General features: G+C 40.9%; 1 protein-coding gene and 4 non-coding genes across 5 annotated transcripts; 1 reads left to right on the forward strand and 4 right to left on the reverse strand.

Moving 5' to 3' along the window:
* Positions 1–1304: 1304 nt before the first annotated feature.
* Positions 1305–1384, reverse strand: LOC149301038 (small nucleolar RNA SNORD103/SNORD85). The gene has a single exon (XR_016272270.1). It is a non-coding gene; the product is annotated as a small nucleolar RNA SNORD103/SNORD85 (small nucleolar RNA).
* A 162-nt stretch (positions 1385–1546) lies between these two features.
* Positions 1547–1632, reverse strand: LOC149301039 (small nucleolar RNA SNORD103/SNORD85). The gene has a single exon (XR_016272271.1). It is a non-coding gene; the product is annotated as a small nucleolar RNA SNORD103/SNORD85 (small nucleolar RNA).
* A 1413-nt stretch (positions 1633–3045) lies between these two features.
* TRNAS-UGA (transfer RNA serine (anticodon UGA)) lies at positions 3046–3127 on the forward strand. Its single transcript has one exon. It is a non-coding gene; the product is annotated as a tRNA-Ser (tRNA).
* Positions 3128–10327: 7200 nt separating this feature from the next.
* On the reverse strand, positions 10328–15335 carry LOC149301041 (nuclear inhibitor of protein phosphatase 1-like). The gene is made up of 7 exons (XM_089484657.1): positions 15286–15335; positions 14801–14861; positions 13565–13718; positions 11838–12055; positions 11116–11260; positions 10776–10840; positions 10328–10675 (listed from the first exon to the last, which is right to left on the reverse strand). Exons 1-7 carry the CDS (start codon positions 15333–15335, stop codon positions 10328–10330), a joined length of 1041 nt encoding a protein of 346 aa, XP_089340783.1.
* LOC149301042 (small Cajal body-specific RNA 1) lies at positions 14199–14359 on the reverse strand. Its single transcript, XR_016272283.1, has one exon.
* Positions 15336–18728: the final 3393 nt, after the last annotated feature.

An 18728-nucleotide genomic window follows, 5' to 3' on the forward strand; every position in this document is an offset into this window, starting at 1 on the left:
CCGCCGCCATACAAAGTATGGCGGATGTTGACGCCCGGGGGGGGGGCCAGAGATGGCCCCTTTGTGCCGATAATGGCGTTGCTGAATGCCTCGAGGTCGAGGCATTACAGCAACGCCGTTTCGGTGCACAAAGCGAAAATAGATCGCTTTCTGCACCCGTTTAATGACGTGCCGGTCCTGGCACTTCATTTGTCGTTATCGACATGAATTTCCGTGACGTGCCCGGACCAGCAATTGTCAGCAAGGGGTTAATAAACTAGTTTAAAGAAAAAACTCTTCTAGGTGAGCACAGCTAGGTAACATGCTAACAAATGACATGACCTTTGCAGTATTTCATTTGATTTGCATGCAAGCTTCATTCATGGATGTCATGCAGCAATTGAGTGAAGACATTTGTAGCGGCCAGCTGCCATCTTTGAATCCTTTAGGCTGATGTTGGCCCATGACAGGCAGCCCAATATTGCAGTTTGGTACCATTGCAACAGATGCCATGCATTTGTTTTTACCAGAACTATTTGTGATAGAAGGCTGAACCCTGTCACCAGGGATCATGAAGTGCACTCCCATGTGCCACAAAAATATAAGTGTTTCATGCAGCTGGCAAAAGAATGTGACCTCTTTAGTTTTGGATTTCAGGGTAAATGATTCTCATTCCCCCCCCCCCCCCACATGATTTAAAATAGGTACAGCCAACAGCAGGAAAAATGCACCAACCTCTTACACTATAAAGGTTTAAGAAAACTTAAATGAGCTAGAGACGAGGTTTACCGAGAGGTTAAACTCCATACATATCACATCTCCAGGATAATATGCCCCGTTTGTTAATCGTATACAACTATCCCCAGTATAGCCGCGGCACTTTTCCCGCAGCCTTTTCAGATAGTTTGTACACCTTGGCATAAACTGAATTCAAGACACTAGAAGTCGCAAGACCTGGATACTGAGTGAATGTCTGAAGAGTACACAAGCCCTTTGTCATTTGATTATTAGTGAATTGAGTGACACATTGACACCTTCATCCATCTTTTATTTAAAAAGTTTTACATTAACATTTTCAAAATGTTTCCAAATTACTTGTTAGATTTTGCTACATTAAGCCACCAGCTCCAGCAGAGATTCCAGGTATTCCTTATTGATCACTTTAGGGACACAGGAAACACTGCTACCGGTGTGCAAACCATGTTTTGCAAAGCACTCTGGGAAAGATGAACAAAATCTTCACTTCAGCCCTGAAAGAAAAAAGTTGTTAACACCCATAGCCTACAAGCTCAGACCAGACCACAGCTGCAGGCTTAGTCTACACATCTGGTTCAGTTGAGTACATTTGGAGTTCTCATTATAGAACAACGTTCTCAGTGAGGGCAAGTTTGTCATCATTATCAGACGAGTGTCCAAACAAACTGCATGTGATATTAGATCAGCCAAGTGAAGATTCTTACCTTTTTTTGTTCTTTGGGACGGAATCCTCACAGGCATGCTGAAGGGGGAATAAAAAGAAAAGTTCAATGAAGTTCACCCATGACTTGGTACAACTACCAAGTACTATTATGGCTCAGATCAAGTTGAGTACGACATTGTTCTCATCATTGAACAAGTGTTCGCAGTGAGGGCAAGTTTGTCATCACAGCCAGATTCTGGTACTAATGCTTTCAGACATTCACTATATTTACTCTTCATTGGTCACCTAAATTGTTCAAACTCAGTGTTAACTTCCACCAGAACATGACCCTGATGCACGTACTTTAAGAATCCAACATGCACACAGTTACTATCCAAGATCAGTCAGCTACTAAAGCAAAGTGATTAGACATTAAATGCGCCTGTCAACACGTTGCAACATTTCCGAAAAAAATTAAAAAATCTATAGATAGGCTTATTAGGCCTTCATTTAAAACATGCACTAACACGTAAAGTGATGTATAGATAAGGCAACTGAAGCCCATCTCCACAGTGAACATTTTGCAAGCCACAGGTTGATGCTTAAATAGATTTAACATTTACCTTTGTGACAGGCCTTTGTGTGGCAGCAATGCCAACAGCATCTCAGAATTCAGCCATGTTACATCACAATGAGTCTGAAGACAGACATAAGGTTAACACTTCACATCAACAGCACGATTTACAACAGGCTAGATATTCAGAGATTATATACATATTTCATAAGCTTGCTTAGTTCGCAAACGACTGAAAAACGGACGGAAACCTGAAGAAGCCTTGACTCCTGCACACAGCGTTTACGTAATTTGCACCGGAACCCTTAGTTATATATAAGCGTAACCAGTATGTGCCATGACAAACAGCCCTATAACGTGCTCATAGCAAAGCTTTCAAATTTAAGGTTTAACTGTCAAAATAACAATCTACAACAAAAAAAAAAGACTCCATCCCACCCGTACTTGCAGTATTACCGCGCCACCATCCTCAGAACACATCGGATTAAGAGCTAAGGAACGCACGTGGGGAAAGATAACGATAAAGGTGAATACCTATCCGAAGCCAGGCCTGCGAGAAGGCCCCAAAGCCGCCGGAAAGGACAGAGCCACGGCCCCAAACAACCCCATCCGCTCCATGCCGCGTGAATGAAAGAAAGAACAAGTCGCACGAAGTGAATTTATAGCTCCCTCCTGACGTCATTATGTGCGACTGTAACGTAAGCTCTGCAAAAAAGACGTGGGTATTTCTGGGAAATGTAGTTTTTCTGAAGTAAAATATAACCAGGTGATCACTTTTTTTTTCTATTTTCATTGTTCTTATTTTTATTAGCTTAAGTATTGTGTAAAGGTGTGCGTCTCGTCGTTTGGAGAGCTTCATGCTTAGAACGTTTTTTTTGCAACGCGTGTAATTACTTCAGAGATTTTAAAGTGCTTTGAAAGCTGTATTAACGGTAAAGGCGCATAAATTCAGCTCTTGTTGAACAAGCCCAGAAAATACGGATGGGAATCGGGGTCACCCCATCAGGCATTTTCCTCTGACCGAATTTTTCCGCCGTTTTAAATTGTTCTCGACGATAATTTGGAAAGTTTTTTCTCGTGCACCAAATATCAAGTAGTCGTGGCCGAGTGGTTAAGGCGATGGACTTGAAATCCATTGGGGTTTCCCCGCGCAGGTTCGAATCCTGCCGGCTACGGTTTATTTAGCTTCCGCAAAGTATAATTTACGAAATTTATATGTCCAACAGTATTATGAATGTCGGTAATATTAACACATTCAGATCCGGATGTCTTTATACACTACTGTTTATAATTGGTTAATTACAATGAGGGCATTTCAGGCAAACTTGTAAACGGCCTAAAGCTATCCTATTTATAAAAGGCTTGGTAATTTTGCAGCAGAACAGGGGAAAATGGTTTAATACGTCATACCTGTAGCAAAGTGTTATTGTATCAAATTAGTCTAATCACAAGCAAAAAAAAACATATAAAAGAATAATGTGCAGTCTTGGCAACCATGAGTTTCCTTGTAAACATCGTTGAGCTCATTAAACTTTCTATTCATGTTATTCATATGTTTGTGTAAACTTGTGTTTAAGTTTGCATTTTCTCGAATAGGTATTTTGCAGCTGCTCATATACAGTAAACATATGTTTGTGTATAATATCAAGGGGGATCACTGTTTCTTAGCTAAGAGTGACTTAGTGCCCCCTTGTGACAGCAAGGTTACAGACAGTGCCAAGTCTATGGACATCCATCTATATGATAATATATACATTTATTGTATTATTTATTGTGTTGTATAGCGCCATCAAATTCTGGAGCCCTGTACAAAGGGTAGACAGGACATAACAACACGTGTGTGGAAGACCCTCCTCAAATGAGCTTACAATCTAGAGGGTGTTAGCAGAGCCGGCCTTAGGTGTTACGGCGCCCTGTGCGAACTACTTCTCTGGCGCCCCCCCTCACTATCCCCCCTCTGCCCCTTCAAACTACCCCCCCTCTGCCCCTTCAAACTACCCCCCCTGTGCCTTCAAACTACCCCCCATGCCCCTTCAAACTACCCCCCTTGTGCCTTCAAACTATCCCCCCCCCTCTCCCTACTTCTCCTTATCCTAACTTACCTTGAGGAGTCCTGGTAACCACTCGGCGCCCCTGCCCGGGACATAAATGAAAACATTGTTGTTTTTTTGTTGTTGTTGTTTTTTTTACTTTATTTAACATCCTCCATGTTAAATAAAGTAAAAAAAAACTTTATTTAACATGGAGGATGTTAAATAAAGTTAAAAAAACCAACAAAAAAAAACCCAACAATGTTTTCATTTAGGTGCAGAGGGGGCGGCAGCGGACCCCGCGGCGGCAGCGGCGGAGGAGGACCTCGCGGCGGCGGAGGACCCTGCGGCGGCAGCGGCGGCGGCAGAGGAGGACCCCGCGGCGGCGGCGCCCCCTGGAGTGTGGCGCCCTGTGCGGTCGCACAGGTCGCACACCCCAAAGGCCGGCCCTGGGTGTTAGGATGTATTACACAAGAGGTAAAAGTACCACTGTTAGGGATGGACCAGCCTCACTAGTATAAGTATTGGAGGAGAGGGTCTTAAGGCATTGTTTGAACGACTATAGGACCGGAAGTGCCGGGCAGCAGCAGCGGAGGTTGTCTGCAGACGTTCACTGCTGCAAGAGAGGAGGATCCGGGTCTCCTGCAGCACTGCGGGGGATCTGGATCTTAGTCTTATAGCTAGACCTCTATTTGAGGTCTGATTATAAGATGAATGAGAGAATACGGTAATTTATCTTTAGCCTGTGGGTAAAATGTAAATGATTATAGTGAAAGACATAAAAAAAGCTAAAAAGGAGATGACTGCACATCATATAAAGTGTTTGTGTGTGTCTCCAGAATTTAAATTATTGCACTAACATGTAAGTATTTCAGTCTTGTTTTGGTTTACGTATTTTCTTAATGATCCAGTATATTACGCTTTATGTAGTGATGTAGTATGAGACTATTACACATTATGCATGCTTTATTAATCCCATTAAATACCTACTGTGTCCCTGAAATGTGCTCTCAGGCATGTGTCAACGTAGCATTAAGCAGAGATTGTTGGGATCCCTGGTTTAACCTCTTCAGTTTCAGGGGTTTTTGGTAGACCTGCGCATTCATTTTAGTACGAATGTGTTTTCGTGCCGAATTTTACCATTTCGTAAAAGGAACGAAAACTTCTACGTGTTTATTTCTTGTTTCCATGCCAACCTGGACGGACGAATTGGATTTCTGAAAACGGACGAATTTCATCCGAAGAAAAGGCAGAGACATACAAATTTCGTCAAAAACGAGGAAATGTTTTCCCCCGAGCGCGAGCTTTCCACAGGCGTCTGTGTTTGCTTTTTGGTGCCTTAAGTCCCAGAGCAATCTTACAATTTTTGAAATATGAGGGTTCAACCATTATTCCCCTTTCCTGTGAATAGTGTATCCATGTAAGGTATATATGGGGGAGGGTTCCAGAAGAAAGAACTTACTTTTGATACCATACTTACATGATTATCTGAAAATTTGGAATTAGTAATTTAGTTAAAAAAAAATAGGAAAAAAAAGCCCACATTTTTCATGAAAAATTAGTTAAATTGACAGAAAATACCTTTAAAAGGTATCAATTCAGGTTTCCTGATTTCAGAAATACCTACATTTTATAGAATGTCCATGCTTTTCCAGCAGTTATAAGGCACATATTATAAGGTCTACATTATGGTTTCAAAACGGTTGAACTTTTAGTAAACATTTGGTATTATGGTTGTGCAACTCTAATTTTGAACAAGGTCATGTCAAACTAATTTAATTGCATTCTACGAAGAAGTAAAGTAGAAGTGTAGATCAGGGTGTTTCAGCGGATGTAATCTACTTGGATTTTGCCAAGGCGTTTGACACGGTTCCACACAATAGGTTAGTATTGAAACCGAAGGAAATTGGTCTAGATACAAATTCTTGTTCTTGGGTTGAACATTGGCTTAGTGATAGAGTACAGAGAGTTGACATAAATGGTACATTTTCAAGCTGGACAAAAGTAGTAAGTGGTGTTCCTCAGGGTTCTGTCCTGGGACCAATTTTATTCAACATATTTATAAATGACCTTGCAATAGGCGTTGCAAGTCATGTTTCCGTCGGGTAATACAATGTGAGCAGGATATTACTTTTCCGCAGAGGGATTTAGATAGACTGGGGGACTGGGCACACAAATGGCAGATTAAATTTAATGTAGATAAATGTAAAGTGTGACAGAATGACCTGTCATACAGGGCTCCAAGGTACTCAGAGATGGCTCCAGCCTGGCTGTCAAACAGATAGCACAGGTAGGAACTCCATTGTGTAACTAATCCCATCAATAGGATTGCTGCCTGGGGATTAAAGGTTGGGTTGAATACATGCATCTGTTGATTTATGTTAATGCAGTTCTGTGGATATATGAGTCTATGTTTTACAACAAAATGCTCATTCCTGCTGTACTCAGTTCAATTTCTTCCCTGGTTAGTGCAAAATTGGAAAGAGCCAAACTGGGTTTTTTTGCCTCATCTGGATGAACAGCAATAAATTAACAGATATAGGAAAGGCTGAACTTGATGGACACATGTCTTTTTTCAGCCTATATAACTATGTAAAAAAGAAATCAAGAAATACTCACAAAAGTATGTATTTCTGGAAATGTTTTTATGCAGCCGTTTGGCCCCCAACCATTGCCAAAGTTGGCCGTAGAAATAATTTCCTGCACTTTTTTCACCAACACTTTGTTGCTTAGGAGTTTTTTTGCACAGGTTATGTATTATGGCAGAGAAATGCAAGGGTGCATCTCTAGATTACAGAAACACCCCACATGCATTGGATTTGTTTTGGTTTTCTGGACACTACACTAAATTACCTTGCATGCAATGCAGTCACCCTGAACAAGGAAAGGTCGGATGTGGCACGCACTGGAGCAGGCCACCGTATTTTATACTGGACATACCGGTACTTCCATAAGGGCATCTTGTACATGCAGAATTTCTATTACATGGTTTCTGTTTCATGTTAAGATGACCAGGTGAACCAAAAAACTCAATTTTAAAACACAATAGTTTAAAAAAACATTGCTTGGCAAATGGAGACCTAAAGATCTGAAAGACCTATAAACCATCAAATTAAACAATTACACCGGCAGTTTGGTTACCTTTATACATTACATTAAAAAGAAACAAACCAAAGCAAGTATATATTTTCATAGCAAACTACATATACACGTAAAAAAGATTTATTTACAACAGACTTCAAATTAAAGGAGACAAATAAAAAGTCATACAGTACTGTGCAAACGGTTTAGGAAGGTGTGAAAAAATGCTGTGAAGTAAGAATGCTTTCAAAACTAGACATGTTAGTTTATCTTTATCATTTAACAAAATGCCTCAATTCTTGTAAATACACTTGCACAAAGTCAGGGATTTAGGCATAGTTATGTGTATGATTAAAGAATTCTACCAAACAGGTGCTAATGATCATCAATTTAATATGTAGGTGAAAACACAATCATTAACAGAAAAAAAACAGCTGCATAGGAGGAATAAAACTGGATGAGGAACAGCCAAACGTATTAACAAGGTGAGGTTACGTTGGACAGTGTAATGAAAAAAGTCATTCACCATGGCAAGACTACGCACAGCATCATGACACAGGGTAGCTCTATTCCATCAGCAAGTTCTGTTCATGCTCTTTTAAAGAAGCAAGGAAACAGGGAATGTTGAGGACCATACACAGTGGTCAGCCAAGGAAACTGCAGCAGATGAAAGACACTTGGCAAACAGAAGTCATCCAGGAGTGCCATCAGCTCAGAATTGGCAGAACAGTGGGACCCTGGTACACACATCTACTGCACGGGGAAAGTTTTGTCAAAAGTGGTCTTTATGGAAGACCAAAAAGCCATACCTCCAATGTGGGAAAAGACCAGTGACTCAACTATGTAGAAAAACATAGGAACAGAGGTGCAAAAAAATGGCAGCCGGTGCTCTGGACTGATTTAAAAATATTTGGCCGTAGCAAAAGGCAGGTTGCTTGCAGGAGTGCTGGAGAGCAGTACAAGAATGAGTATTTGCAGGCAACGGTGAGGCATGGTGAAGGTTCCTTGCAAGTTTTGGGATAGCATTTCTGCAAAGCTTTTGTCATAATGGTCTCCTCAATACTGAGATGTACGGGCAGACACTTATCAATCATGCAATACCATCCGGGAGACATCTCGGCCCCAAATGTATTCTGCAGCATGACAACCCTAAACATACAGCAGAAGTCATTAAGAACCATCTTCAGCTTAAAGAACAAGAAATCCTCAAAGCGATGGTATGGCCCTCAAAAAGTCAAGATCTCAGTATTATCAGTTCTGCCTGGGATTACATGAAGAGAGAAGCAACCGAGGCGGCCTAAGTCCACAGAACTGTGGTTAGTTCTCAACCTACCTGCCGTGTGCAAGCTAACCTAGAAGAACCGATACTGTTCTGAAGGGCAAAGGGTGCTCACACCAAAAACTGATTTGATTTAGATTTTTCTTCTGTTCACTGACTTTGCATTTTATTTAATGATCATTTTGAAAGCAGTCTTTACAGCATTTTTACAAACCTGCTAAAACCTTTGCAGAGTACTAATATATATATATATATATATATATATGGGAAAGAGTAAGACCATATTCTTAAAAAGTTAATGGTATGGATCTTAACTGCAATAGGTAATTGGTGTTGAATATTACCCCTAATAAACAAAAACAATTTGACATTCAAAGCATACTGAGGTATATTCACTAAAGGAAGAGTAGACAGAAGAGTTTTGCTTAAGCTCCTTTACATTATGGAAGTCCAACTTCAACGAGCATCTATTCATTAACTGAATTATGCACTATGCAGAGCCAACTCAGAACTTTCTAGGGGTGGACTTTCATAACTTATATCATTTATGCTGACAAGGAATTCAAAACACAACCTTACAACACTTCTTTAGTCAAAAAAGCACCAATGGCACAGTTTATCTGCACCTTTTTATTTTGTTTTTAGTGTGTAAGTATGAGTGTGCGTGTTCTAATTGCACATAAAAAGATTGCTGCTGTTAGCTAAATTAAAAAATTACCCCAGCATACTCATAAACCATGCATGCCACCTGAACAGCGACAACAAAATCTGCATGTATGACATATATATTCGAATATACACACATTTAATGTTAACTATTAGATCTGGGTTTTTGGGTGTGATTTTAACCTTTATGGTATACAAGCGTGTTTGTAAACTTGACTGTAGTTAAAAGGTTTCAGTCATTACAATGGTGTCACTTTGCCAACACTCCATAAACAGTGTTCATCTCTAAAGAAGTCTCCATATTAGGTTTTCAATTGTAATCACGCGAGAACTCAACCTGTGTGATGGCACAATCCTCATTCATAGACTACAAGCCTAGAGTAGCTGCTCACATGCTCTGTTCATGTTTACATGTATGCACACACACTATAGACCCTGTTTAAGATGGAATATCATGAAATCCTGGCTGTTTGTTTTGGCACAGGATGACAAAACCAAAAGTTTAGCCCTTATTTCCCCTACAGACTTCTTTTAAGGAGAAACTAATTACCATGATTCATATTATACAGCTCCCTCCCATATGACAAATGCTTGTCCATCAACACAACAAATAATTCTGCCTTAGAAGGATACCCACATCCGAGCACATTAAATACACCCTTACTTTGGATCTAATATCTGATCTGGGAACCAATGGGTCAAATTATTATATTAATGAAGAATAACTATAAAAGTACACGGTCAAAAAAACATTCAAACATAACAGAGCAGAAGTTATGGATAGAGGTCAAATAATATTCTTAAAAAAATAAGCTGTCATCTGTACAGGTCTCTATACATTGTGTGTATATATATATATATATATATATACACACATATACATATACATACCACAAACCAATAAATGTTTTTTTTTTCCCTACAGAAAAAAAAAAATGGAAAAAGTCAACAGGTTTACTGAATTCCACTCTAGAGGCTTTGATGACTTATTTATATAAATACAGATAGCATTATTCTGTGGAATATTCCTTCGTGTACACACACACACAGCTGTAGATTGCAATGGTGCATTACCAGTATAGAGATACTAAACATTTATATAAAAAGTATATTTATCAAGAGAAAACATAAGATAGAAAACATCAGCCTTAATTGATGAAATGTCTCACGGCCCGCCCTTAAGCTTATCAGTGAACAAATACAGTATTTACAGCGTGTCAGTAGCCTGGGAAGGAGCGGGATGTCATATAGAAAATGAAAGGGCTATTATTGGTGGAAAAGTTGCTTTGTCCTCTAGCTCCGAAGTTGACTGAGATCTATTAAATAAGTAATGAAGGGGTGGGTTTTTTTCCAGGCCATGCCTCCTTCGCATACTTCTTTTTCTTGGGCTCATTAACTGCTTCTGCAGCAAAGCTGGATGGTGTAGGGACAGCTGTGATTGGAGTAGCAGTAGGGGTAGTTGGTGCAATATCGACCTCAGGTGCCAAGTTGGGGAAGGGCATGCCACCCATCAGGGCTGTGCCATGACCACCAGCTGTCTGTGCTCCTCCTTCAGCATGGGTAGGGGGTAGACCTCCATATAAACCTCCAGCATACGGAAAGTTCTGTACACGCCTGCCAACAGAATCTTCCAGGCTCAGAGACCCGGGGCTCTCAATCTTCTTTTTCTATAGGATGACAGAGGCAATTAACATTAGTTTGTCCGAAACGCGGTCCAGAAAAATCAACATAAAATAATGGAAAAAAAGTGCAGGAAAGTTACATTACCTTTACAGGAACCACAGCTGTCTGCACCATATTCCTGAAACGTCCAACTGACGGATCGACATCCTCTATAAGTATAGAAAACAAAACAGAATTAAGTGATCAGCTACCTGTTAATTTGGACAGTTCTTGAAACTGACTAAACTTCTCATTCCGTGAAATGTTTCTATGCAGTCAGTAGTAACAGTAGTTATATAACTATCTGGCATTTCCACACCTTAATCAGTTCATTAATGACAAACCAACAATGTTTCAAATTAAATAGACAAAAGGTTTAAAGGTGCTCATCATGGGCCCAGCAAGTACTGAGTATTGAAAGTCCAAATTAGGACAACATGCTTACCGGGGTTAATAACTTCATCGTCCTCGTTGAATGTTACCCTAGAATTCCGTCTCTTTCTTTTGGGTCTCTGAATATCAAGGTTACCTTCCTCTATGGTTAGCGTAGATATCCTCTTATTGTGTGCTGTGTTGAATTCTGTCAGGTTCTGTAAATTGAAAATTACACTGCTAAACCGGACTAAAACAGAATTAAATTAAAATCGACATTATTCTAATACTACAAGTCAGATGGATCTACCATATTCAAGTGTGTAATATAATTTTTAAAAAAAATTATATATATTCAGACCCACAGCAAAGCGAGGGTATCTTCTACATTACACAATGTTTTATTAGTTATTGCTTGGCCACAATGACTGCCGTGTGAGCAAATGAGCATGAGGACCCCAATGTTGGTGCCATGCTGTCATTTCTTACAAAAAAAAAAATAATCACTGTTGCTGTGTGCTTGACAATTGATTATCTTTTGATTTACCTCCATGTGTTGTTTTAAGACACCATGCAGCAGTATTTAAGAAAAGCGCCATAAATTATCTATTCTTGTGTTTACTGACACACAAAAAAGACAATCATATCAACTGGGCCCAAATGTCTCAAAAGGTAGTAATGAACCTTTTGATCCACATTATTGGATGCACGATATAATTTAACCTGTAAACAGTAATTTGGCTGCTGGGGGTTGCTTTCCCAGCCTGGGATCTTTTGATAGCGGCCAACACTTACATCAAGTTCAGTTTCTTCTTCTGGAAGACCCAAAAGACCCTTTAACTCATCGTCCTCCCCAGCTTTCTCGTCCCCTTTCAAAGCTGCGGGAAGAGTTTGGGGTTTTTCACGAAGAGTGTACATTCGTGTTGAAGCTCCAAAAGAAACCGTGGAGTCTATGGGTATCTGCTGAGGTTTGTGAGGTTCCAGACGGATATGGCCCAAGAAGGTGCCATGTGCTGCAAAGACCCAAAAAAGGACACAGTGACTACTAAGAAAATAAACTAGCATACATAACATTATATGACCAAAAGTTATGTGGACACCCCTCCTGATTATTGAGTTCAGGTGTTTCAATCAACTACATAGATAAATACTAGCAATAGAATGGGTCACCCTGAAGACCACAGTGACTTTAAACATGGCATTGGCAGTTTGTTAAATTTATGACCTGCTAGATCTGCCCATTTGCACTGTAAGTGCTTTTATTATGAAAAGGGAGCATCTAGGAGTAACAGCAGCTCAGCCACAAAGCGGGAGACGACACACACTCACACAGAGTGCTGAAGCATATTGTGCTTAAAAAGATTACCTGTCCTCTGTAGCATCACTCACTACAGAGTTCCAAATTGCCTCTGGAAGCAACATCAGCAAAAGCATCGCGTGTCAGGCATTTCACAAAATAAAAGCAGAGCCGCCTCACACGAGGCAAAGATTACTATGCACGGTGCCAATCGCCAGCTATAGTACTGCAAAGCACACCGTCACTGGACTCTGGAGCAGAGGAAACGTGTTTTCTGGGGGATGAATCACGCCTCGCTATCTGGATGTCTGATGAACAGATCTTGGTTTTGCCGGATGCCAATGAACGCTACCTATTGGAATGCATCGTGCCTACTGGATGAGTGATAATAGTCTGGGGTTGTTCTCCGTAGTTTGGGCTAAGCCTCTTATTTTCAGTGAAGAGTAATGTTAATGCTGCAGCATACAAATTGTATGATTAAACAGTTGTATGATTCCCACATTGTTGTGCCTGTTCCAGTGTGATTGTGCCCCTGTGCATAAAGCAAGGTCCATAAAGACATGGTTGGATGAGTTTGGTGTGGAAGAACTTAATGGGCCTGCACAGAGCCCTGACCTCAACCCCACTTAACACCTTGGGGATCAATTGGAATGCGAGCCACGCCTCACAAATCTTGTGCAAAGCCTTCCCAAAAGAGCAGAAGCTGTTACGGCAACAATGGGGAGGCCAACACCATAATAATGACCATAGTTCTGGAATAGGTTCAACAGAATCACATAGGTGTGATGGTTAGGTGTCCAAGTATTTTTGGTCATATAGCATATAAAGCTTGTACTAAAATCCCCACTGACTGACATTTAACCAAAAAAATCCAAACGAGGTATTCTTGACATGGGTTTAACAAACTATTAGCAATTAGGGGTACCAACTGAATATAAAATGTAGCTACATTACACAGATGAACAAGACAAAATAAGCCTTGCATACAAAGTGCCATCATGAAAGAAACAGTGTCCATGGAAAGTTTGTTTTTACATAAACCAGTCAAAAAATTTGGTAACAAGAGGTCACATTTAGGGAGCAATTTTTTCAAGGGTGACACAAAGCTTTGTTACAGAGAAGCTACACACTGCTTCAGCTATATTCAGACTGACCCAATCATAACTGAAAAGATATAATACTTTACTGACGGGCATTTGATTTTATTTTCAAAGAAAGCACTTACTGCTGTTGAGATCTATGAGAAACACCCTCTTCAGATGCTTGTGGTAAACCAGTGCCGAATGAACTCTGGAGCATGATTGGTGATCAATGGTAAAGTCACACATATCCGGGTTCCGTCCAAACAGGTAGTATTTCTTCTCATCAATGATTAGCTTCTGTTAAAAAAAAAAATCAAATGCAAATTTGAATAAAGAATGCAACCCATACCAATTATGGTAAGGACAGGGTAGGACAGCAATGGCAGATCAACACCTCCTATTATTCTTCTTCACTAAATGCCTTATGAATTATTTTAATAAAACAGGATAAATATAAAAAGATGTTCTACAGTACAATGAAAATCACACACACCTAATCCAATTTCATGCACATAAAAAGGCAGTAAAGCGAAATGTCACATTTAATTATTTCCAGTTCTATTTCTTACAAAGTTTATAGTAGACATGCCAAGTTCACAACTGTAATCATAATTAATCATATTAATGGAGGAGGGGGGGTTCAAGCTGGATAGATGAGGAAGGTCAATTAGTGTAAGGCAAACAAATGCCATTAGTAATGTGACTTAATATGAGTTAAGTTTTAGGATCAATGCCTAGTTGAAGGCACACCACAAAACACTACATATCCAAGGTTGTGATTGTGCCAATAAGTTATAACCCAGAGTGTCACTATACACAATGAGCTTAAATGCTTCTGGTCCGATTAATGTGGCACTTTTGGGACCCAGATACCACCTGGCATGTCCAAGTCTGAGAACAGACCTAGGCATGGATATCTAGGCTAGTACCAAGTGCAGAGACCGGAAAAAAAACAACATAGCCAGTTCTTGTTACATTTGGTCACACTTACATAGGCTAACCTTCACTTGCAGCTTACCTTACAGAAGTTTTGCAAGCACTCAAACTAAACTGAGAAGGACAACTAAAAGACCAAAGCCTGATCTGCAAAAGCTGTGCAATACTCCAAAAGCCTTGCTAAAACGTAATCTGACATAAACCAGCCAGAATTTAAGGTTCATAGAAAATCACCCATGATTCCACTGTAGAACACGCGGCCTGAAAGATCGATAGCAATATCTTACCATCGTGTACACGTCTCTGTTGATTTGAGTGACCGATGTCATTCCAAGAAGAGATGTACTTTGTTAATGTATTTAGGATTATGTAATTATGTATGCCCGTCTGAACACCCACTCCTAGCAGATCAAAGGTGTAAATCCATCCCTGTTATCTCTTACCTCTATCAGCTTGTCTCCTTTGACAACATCTAGATGCAGGCCCGGAGGTGGCTTTCCTGCCCTGTGTGGGGACAAAAATAATAAAAACATGATAAATCTACCCAAACTCCCCGGTTTATATTTAATTCGAGTACACGTATCATTCCTGCAGTGGCCCTTACAAAGTATCACCACCGACAGTGTTCCATTTACAAACTAACCACTTTAATCCGGTGGAGTCGCAAGGCGTCATTTAACACATTAATTAACACATTAATTTCACATTCTTCACACACTGAAGATCAAGTCAGTTACTGGATTTGGCTTCTTAATCCACGTTTATATCCCTACCTAACATTTCCGACAGATACCCGCCCCCTCATCATTCACGCATTGCATCTCCTATTTACCATCAACAATGCGTTATCCCTACTGCCTTAATCCATGCTGCACCACGACCACCTTGCATAATAGAAATCTCTCATTTTTTTAATGCTTTTTCGTACCAGCTTGGACAATCAAATCCATATTTGTTGGAGTTCGGATTCGCCGCCATCTTTGCTTCTACTCCTCCTCTCAAAGCATTCTGGGAAAGCGATAATACTGCATCCGGAACTCAGTTGGTGCGCATGCGCAGTGTATACCGACGACTCGCAGCCCCCTGCGCATGCGCCAGAGCCTATCGTGTCTAATAAATGCGTGGTTGTGCTTGAACGAAGTTGATTCATGTATTCGGGGTGACCAGAACGCCTGCTGTTCACTTAAACTTCTGATAAAAGTTACCTCTCCTTGGAAGTCAAATTGTCCTCAGAGGGGCATTAGTGTCTCTAGCAATGATAGCGGAAATGTTGCATACCCCAAACAGTCAAATGGCCAAAGAGGGACTTTTTATTTTTGAGGTGGCCTTTTTCAGCATTGCTATGCGTCCTAGCATTAGAACTCAAACTGAATGAGAATATTCAAGGTGTTCCATTCCCTTTGAATATGCATTTATCAATTGGGATATTATTGCTAACGACTAATCGCGTGCCAAAATCTCTATAAGAATCTTACAGAATATAGTAACCTGTCATAAAATAAATGTGGCAAAATCTAAAGCTCATGTTGTGGATACCTTTTAAAAACACTTCCCGTATGGATTTAAAAAATATTTCCTAGAATATTTAGGAATTAAGATCCGAAAATCTTCTTCATCAGTTTCTTCTCTTATAAAGAGGATGTGAAAGGACATAAAGGGGTAATTGAGCTCTAGAACCCATATGAGCTATCCTCTTCCAATTCTTTCCCCCTATTTTTAGATATGATATATATGATCAAGCCGCTAACGGGAAATACAATTGTTTCCTTTTTTTTTTTTTTTTTTTTTTTTAAACATTGTTTGTTCTGATCTTCCCTGCACAGATCACATGGCTCCATAGCCCTGCATTGCTGATCGCAGTCAGTGATCCCAGCAAGGCGAGCAGCAAGCAAAAGAAACGGGTAGAATAACAAAAACGAGCTAAAGCCTATGGCACATGGGGATCTCAGTTGCTCGTCTTAACGATACATGCCAGCCATTGTTGTTTCGAGGTCAGGCGCTTTTAGGTTTGAATAGCCGCAGGAGGGTACCCAAAGAAGGCTCACAGTGCTGGGCACGCACATAGTCACCAAGCAATGAAAAGAGGGAAGAATAACAAGAATGAACAAAAGCCTACAGTATCTGGGGATATAGTCAGTTGTGTTTACCTGTTTTGGTTGTTCCCAGGAGTATAATCACACCCTTTGTGTCACCCGGACCCAGTAGATCTTTATTTGCCCTGTACCTGAGCAGGTCTTAGCCGTAAATCTCTGGATCTGTTTTTTGGGTAGGATCCGCAGGAGTGCACCCTGGGCTTTTTTCCCCTTGGGAACCCTGGTTTTTAAGCACCTTTTGTTGACTGGGGTTTAGCAGCCTGAGCTATGGAGCCTCTGCCCGGTTGCTTTTGTGAACTGTCACAGTGAACCTTGAAACTGCTACCACTCGGGCTCCAGTCCACGTATCAAGCCACTTTTAGGACCTAATCATCTAGGGACCCAGGGCAATCCGTCAATACCCCAGGATCGTGCCACTCCCTTGGGATCACCCCCAAAACCAACAATTTAGGGTTATACGGGCATTGCTGTGCTTATTGGCCTGATTGTTGCACCAAGCTTTCTGGGCAGGGTTCACAGTAAACTGTTTCTTGTTTTCACCTCAACATTGGTTCTGTCTGATGATTGTAGTGGGCTGCTAAAATCACTTACTCTCCTTGTCAGAACAGTATCACTAGGCATATGGGCACCAAGCAATCAGCAAAGGCTTATGGGATCTCAGGATACCAGTCGATCTCTAATACTAGTACTGACAGAGCTTTGATCTGCCTTGCTTCTGAAATTGGACATAAGAATAGCTGTAGGCAGGTGCTCAAGGAAAGGCCCACATTCTAGGCACACACGCAGGCACCAAGCAAAAAGAAAAGAGGGGACAATAACAAGCAAAAGCCTACAGCACCTGGCAATCCCAGGCGGTCAACCATGTCTGTAATGACCAGTTCTTAAACTGCTTTGCTTCCAAGCTGGGATACGATCAGACACTTTCAAGTTAGAATGACTGCAATCTGGGAGCCAATGAAAGTCCTGCTATGCTAGGCACGCAAGCCGGCAGCTAGGAAAGAAAACAATAGTGCAATGACAAAAGCAAATGGAACCTCAGGATCCCAGTCGGTTGCCCATACTGGGACTGACCCGGCCTTGCTTCCAAGATTGGACACATAGGTTAGAATGGCCAAAGGTGGCACATGAAAAAGGGGATGCTGTGCCAAGTACATATGTGGGCACCAAGCAAAGAAAAGCTGGAACTATGTCACGAATGAGCAGAAGCATCCAGCATCTGGGGCTCCCAGTCAGGCACCCATACTGGTATTGATGACACCTTGACCTGCCTTGGTTTCAAGATCAGACAAGATCAGGTGGTTTCATGTTAGAATGGCCATAGTTGTACACCTAAACAAAGGCTACTAGGTATCCCAGTCAGCAGGCCAAAATGGTACTGACCAGGCCTTGGTCTGTCTTGCTTATAAGATTGGGAGCTTCCATGTTAGAATGGCCATACGCTCCTCCTCCTTCCACAGGCTTTTCAACACTGGAATTTGTACGTCAGCCTCTGAGGATGGGGGACCGACTAGGATCCCCAGATGCTGCAGACTTTTGCTGGTTCTTGTTATTGAGCCCTCATGCCCAGTACAGTGGGCCTTGCTTAGGTGCATTCCTACAGCCATTCTGACCATTTGGGTACAGGTGCTATGCAGATCATACATATGGGTCTCTGGTGGAGGAGCAATTGAAGAGAAGGGTGGGCCAATGCTCTGTTCCCCAGGGACCCATATGTATGATCTTCATAGCGCCTGTACCCAAATGCCATGCTAATCATCTCCCTGGGGTTTACAACCTCACAAAATATATATATAATCAAATAACAGATGAAAAAAAAAGTATCTTTCGGGAGCTATTCTCCCTTTCTCAAGTCTAAAGCATTTCTGAGCAAAAAGACACATAGAATTCAATTTAGCAGTGCTAAATCTCCCCATCAAAACTCCCACTCAGAACATTTATGACCCTTTGGAGGGACACATACTTTTAAACATCTCACCCTCCCTTATCAGATCTGGGCAGCAAGCCCCCTCCCCTGCCACACAACACTGAATTCTATGTTTTGCTCAAATAATGCTTTATTGACACCACTGGACTAATACGGCTACAACCTCTACTCTACACTAATATATATATATATATACATACATACATACATACACACACATATACTGTTACCAGCAGTACAGACAGAGTTCATTGTAATCTCACAACACAACTGGACATACCATATCATTGGTTGTGATAAGAAGTGGTCACGGATGTGTTGGGAGGAATAACAGCATCTATTGTGTATGATCAT

This window comes from Sceloporus occidentalis, unplaced genomic scaffold (genome assembly GCF_023333645.1).
Source record: "Sceloporus occidentalis isolate IW3139 unplaced genomic scaffold, rSceOcc1.0.p SCAF_22, whole genome shotgun sequence".
NCBI lineage: Eukaryota > Metazoa > Chordata > Lepidosauria > Squamata > Phrynosomatidae > Sceloporus > Sceloporus occidentalis.

What these genes read in the sequence shown, in the direction of transcription:
- LOC149301041 (XM_089484657.1), bottom strand. Translation starts at nt 15,335, where the DNA reads ATGGCGGCGAATCCGAACTCCAACAAATATGGATTTGATTGTCCAAGC. An exon ending in GGATTTGATTGTCCAAGCTG is followed by an intron (nt 14,862 to 15,285) that starts GTACGAAAAAGC and finishes GTCCCCACACAG; the next exon opens with GGCAGGAAAGCCACCTCCGG. An exon ending in CAGCTGTGGTTCCTGTAAAG is followed by an intron (nt 10,676 to 10,775) that starts GTAATGTAACTT and finishes GTCATCCTATAG; the next exon opens with AAAAAGAAGATTGAGAGCCC.